The sequence below is a fragment of the Tupaia chinensis genome, unplaced genomic scaffold (assembly GCF_000334495.1).
Source record: "Tupaia chinensis unplaced genomic scaffold, TupChi_1.0 Scaffold000468_1, whole genome shotgun sequence".
NCBI classification, from domain to species: Eukaryota; Metazoa; Chordata; class Mammalia; order Scandentia; family Tupaiidae; genus Tupaia; species Tupaia belangeri.
This window is the reverse complement of record NW_006159977.1, coordinates 951,727-956,812: the sequence shown is the minus strand read 5'-3', so window position 1 is coordinate 956,812 and position 5,086 is coordinate 951,727. Positions and strand designations below refer to the sequence as shown.

Genomic DNA, 5,086 nt, shown 5'->3' with positions numbered 1-5,086 from the left:
GCCCCCTGCCGCCAGCTGGACCTGTGGTCGTCAGTGCACGGTGGGCAAGACACCGACTCATCAGCTTTCCAGCCCAAAGCCTGGAAACGGTTGAGCCCCACCAGCACGGCAGGGTTTCTCGGAGCTGGCTGTGTGTTCCGGCCAGCTCTCTGGCTCATCGTGGCCGGCCCTTCAGAGTCGTAGCAGACTGGATGCCCCGAGGTCCTCTGGTCCTGCTGAGTCCTAGGTGCAGCGGGACTGACCTGAGCCATGAGGTGTGGGTGGAGTGCCGGGAGGCCGGGGCGGGTGGCAGGTAGGACGGCCAGCGCATCCTTTACCCGGGCCTTTGACTAGAAAGCTGAGGAGTCACCAGGCCAGGGAAAGGGTGGCCTCTGCGAGGAGAGCCAGGGCGACATCAGCTCCTTGCTGCACTACCTCTGTCCCCCTCTGGCTCTCTGACCACCTGCCTCCTCCATCCCGAAGTGTCACAGAAGCGTGTGCCACCTGGGCCACTGCAGCCTGGGACTGGTCACTCAGCATGCCCACCAGAGGCTAGTTTCTGTTAGGCTAGCCTGGCACTGGTTACCAGAGCAACGGGGGGCTGGATTATGAGCTGCCATGCTCCATCCACACTGCTGAGCCCCTGGGGGCGCAGGGCACCTGGCTGCCAAGGAGCAGGGCATCCTCCCTCCTCACCTGCGCCCTGCAGAGATGACCCCTGAAGGAGTGTGAGTCACCCCTCCCTGGCCTCTTCTGCCCAAAGCAGACCTTCTGCCCTTTTCAGGCAAGATGCCCTTTGCAGACTCATCCCCCGAGGCCTGTGTGCTGTGCTTCCCTGTCAGGGTCAGGACTGAGCCACCTGCGCCCTTTAAGGCGAAGCGAGGGAGCACTCCCGAGAGCGAGGTGTCGGCCGCAGGGCTCGCGGTCACAGGAAGTGTGTGGTCGCGGCTTCCCGTCCCCGCCCTCACCACCCTCCCCTTTTGCTTTTCAGAAGTTGCTCTGGGCTTCTTGCCACGCCAGCGACACGCCTATGATAAATTTCGACTTTCATCAGTTTGCCAAAGGCGGGAAGCTCGGGAAATTGGAGAACCTGCTGAGGCCCCAGCTAAAGCTGCACTGGGACGACTTTGACGTGTTCACGAGGGGGGAGAGTGTGAGTCCACGGTGAGTGTCGCCTGAGCGCTCGTCTGCCCGGGCCCTGCTAGGACCTGCATCCTGCGGCCAGGTCCTCAGCTCAGCAACGCCTGGGATGGTAGCTCCCAGCCTCCTCCCCTCCCTTCTGTGGTCACAGATTTGCGGTGGAGTTTCCGAACAGATGGTCAAGCGAAGATTTCTGGAGAAAGAAATGGACCCGTAAAGGGGACAGCATTGGGACAGAGGGCTCAGGGCCAGTAGGTGGTGAGGAGGTTGAAGCTGGATCCTGCAGGGCCAGCAGTCCCAGACCTGGCAGCTCGAAAAACACACCAGCCATGTGTGCGTGCATGCCCAGAACCCTGAGGGGAGACCGAAGGAGAGGGGATTGCAGCTTGGCCATCCGCCTTCCCTAGGGATGATGTCCTACTTTCTCTTTCTCTCTCTCTCTGGAGAGCGCATGTGCCCTGGAGCAAAAAAAGAAAGACCTTAGGTGACCGTGTAACCTACCCTCGGCCGACACACGGTCAGTCCTCATCATCTGTAGATTTCATTTATCTTGGGGAATTTTCCTACTGGTCACACTCACCCCAGAGTCAGTACCCAGGCCCCACGTGGCCGCTCGCAGATGCACACAGAGCAGGGAGTGCTGTCACCGCCGTGCCTGTGCCCGCTGAGCTCCAAGGAGCCGTGCTCTGCCCTCGGCTTCCAGCTCTTGCGCTGTCAAGTGTCCTGTCTGTGATTTCTTCAGTGCCACCTTTGTCACACGCTTGTGCTTTTTGTGGGTGACGTCCCTGCCTACCCGGGCCCCCACGCCAAGGGCTGACGTGCTTCCTGCATCCCCAAGCACAGGAAGGTGGTCACATGCCCAACAGAAAAGCCCGTTAGAGGGGCTGCCTGGTGTGGGTTCAGAGCTGCAGGCCGTGGGTTCACTGCTGGTAACGCAGAGGTCTTTTACGTGCATGTATGTTCAGTCCAGTATTTTTATTTTTTAAAATGTTTAGAATGACTTTCTTTAACTTATTCATTAATGTTATTATTTTTAAAAATTTGACCAGAGAGAAAGAAAGGGAACAGAGCAGGGAGTGCTGTCACCGCCGTGCCTGTGCCCGCTGAGCTCCAAGGAGCCGTGCTCTGCCCTCGGCTTCCAGCTCTTGCGCTGTCAAGTGTCCTGTCTGTGATTTCTTCAGTGCCACCTTTGTCACACGCTTGTGCTTTTTGTGGGTGACGTCCCTGCCTACCCGGGCCCCCACGCCAAGGGCTGACGTGCTTCCTGCATCCCCAAGCACAGGAAGGTGGTCACATGCCCAACAGAAAAGCCCGTTAGAGGGGCTGCCTGGTGTGGGTTCAGAGCTGCAGGCCGTGGGTTCACTGCTGGTAACGCAGAGGTCTTTTACGTGCATGTATGTTCAGTCCAGTATTTTTATTTTTTAAAATGTTTAGAATGACTTTCTTTAACTTATTCATTAATGTTATTATTTTTAAAAATTTGACCAGAGAGAAAGAAAGGGAAAGTGAGAAAGCAGGCCACCAGGTCCAGGCCCCGAACCATAGTCGGCCATGTGGGCATCGAGCGCCATAACCAACATGCCACCTGCCAGCCCCAATCCGGTGTTTTCAGAGACACACATAAACAAGGTTGCGGTTGGTCAGCTGATGGAAGCGTGGTGACAGGGACCTTCCCCTGCCTCTCCCGGGAGGCGCACTTCTGCGTGGCCAGCTCAGTGTTCACACAGCGCCAGGCTCCTGCTGCGCGTCACAAGAACGCCCTGCTGTGTGGACAGCGAGCTGCGTCCGGGCTTGCCTGCCCTATTTACAGCAGTGCTGGGGTCCATCAGGCATGCGCCGGGGCCGGGCGGGTCCTCTCTTGGAATGTGTGTCCCTGGGAGCGGCCTGTCAGACGCAGGCCACTGTGTCGCGGCCGTTGCTCCGCAAACACAGCTCACGACCGTCTCTCCTTCCTCCTTTCGTCCTCAGCTGGCAGAAAGGCACTTTGCGGATGAACTGTCTCGACTGCCTGGCCCGAACCAACACCGTGCAGCGCTTCATCGCGCTTGAGGTCCGTCCCTGTGGCGCCCGGGCCATCCATGTCATGTTGCACCTTCGTCCACCGTGTCACAGGCAGTCTTTCACACACTGGGGTGCACCCCAGACCTGCGGCCCAGAGGCCCCAGCAGTTGTGTGTGACGCTTGCCGTGAACATGTTAGAAAGGCAGCGTGAGGGCCTGAGCCGAGGGTCTCTGCCTACGCGACCTCGGCTGCCTGGTCGATCCCTTGCCTTGTGGTGGGGAGGAGGGAGGCCGGGTCGGGGCCACCTGCGGTCCCTCACACCTGCAGTCCAGCCCTCCGGCCATGGTGCTGAGGGGCCAGGTGTGAGGGGGCCAGAGGAAGAGCTGGTGGAAGACAGAACGAAGTTGGGGTGTCATGGTGAGACCCGCTTCCCTGCTGCACGCTCCCCTCGTGCTCGGTACACGGAGCGCTCGGCACAGAGCGATCCGAGCTTGCTAGGCTGGTGCCAGTGACGTGTCCCGGGCAGTGTGGGGCCTCGTGGGAGATGGCATGATCGCCTGTCCCTTCTTCTCCCCAGGTCCTTCAGCTGCAGCTCGAGAGCCTGGGGCTCAATTCCAAACCCATCGTCGACCGCTTCGTGGAGGCCTTCAAAGCCATGTGGTCCCTGAACGGACACAGTCTGAGCAAAGTCTTCACGGGCAGCCGGGCCCTGGAAGGGAAGGCCAAGGTAGGAGCAGCCCGGGGGCAGGGTGGCGGCCCAGGGGTCCCCATCACAGCCTGAAGTCTGGGCTCCCGGCAGGTGGGGAAGCTGAAGGACGGAGCCCGCTCGGTGTCCCGCACCATCCAGTCCAACTTCTTCGATGGAGTGAAGCAGGAGGCCATCAGACTGCTGCTGGTTGGGGACGTCTATGATGAGGAATCCACAGACAAGGGGAGGATGCTCCTGGACAACACAGCCCTTCTGGGTGAGGGGCCCCTGCGCTGCCTGCCCGGGTGTCCCTGCCCTGCCACGTGAGCACGCGGCGAGGCTGCGGGGCCACCAGCCCCTCCTGCCCACCCCTGTGGACCCTGGCATGCAGTGGCAGTGCTCCTGGCGTCTGCGCTCTGGCCTCTGGCCTGTGGCCACAGGGTCTGACCCTGGCCCGAGCAGGCCGCGGCTGTCACTGTGCTGCCCAGGACCTGTGCTCTCTGGCCTGGTGTGGGAGCTCGCTGTCCTGCTAGGCCTGGACATGCTAAGGTGGGGGAGGGCCCCGAGGGCTCGGCGAGAGTGCTGCACTGTTCTGGTGTGTCTGAGTCTGCAAGTGTCGGCTAACCCCAGAAACTCCCTCCGCCGATGGGGTGCTCAGCCCCTGGCAGGTACCGTTTAGCCTGGGAGCTTCCTGCAAGCTGGCCTCCTGTCTCTGCTTGACCCTGAGAACTCTGTAGGAACAGAGGAGGGGGAGGATGCTCCTGGGACGAGGCCACTCTCAGTCTCAAGTCTCTGTGGCAAGTCTATCGTGACGCTGTCATAGCCAGAGGCTGCTTTGGGAGATTCTCAACGGCTTCTTGTTCTCCGGAGCCTGTGAGCTCTGTGGACCTGCTGGAAAAGAGGGGTAACCTGCACTCTTCCTTCGGAGAGTGGTGGTGACCCGGCATCACCGCGGTGTTCTGTGGTGCTGGACCCCCGAGAGGTCCCGGGTGTGTCTCGAGGCCTCCCGTGCATGCTGGGCGCATTACCCATGAGCCAGGCCAGCCGAGGCCGGAGTGGGTCGGGGTGTCAGGACTCTGTTAGGGTGCCTGTCTCTCTCTCTCTCATGGAAGCAATAAGCGAACTTTAAAAAAAACATGTTTAAGTTTTGCTTTAGTAATTTTTGGTGTTTTGAAAGATAAACTAGCTCGTGTAGAATGTTCCCTGCCCTTTCGTTCCCATTTTGCCATGGAGGAACCCCCTGCTGGCCTCTAGTGACCAGGGCACCTTTCATTCCTG

The 5,086-nt window shown here is 59.9% G+C and overlaps 1 protein-coding gene across 7 annotated transcripts in view; it reads left to right on the top strand.

Annotated features, from left to right (window-relative positions):
* The window catches only part of SYNJ2 (synaptojanin 2), a gene marked incomplete at its 5' end in the record, with an annotated part of 79,495 nt that overhangs the window by 38,736 nt on the left and 35,673 nt on the right, over positions 1-5,086 (top strand). For all 7 annotated transcript variants that reach the window (XM_014590634.2, XM_014590633.2, XM_014590632.2 and 4 more), the window contains 4 exon segments: positions 971-1,143; positions 3,088-3,169; positions 3,698-3,847; positions 3,920-4,085. In XM_014590634.2, the coding sequence (XP_014446120.1) occupies positions 971-1,143; positions 3,088-3,169; positions 3,698-3,847; positions 3,920-4,085 (571 nt within the window).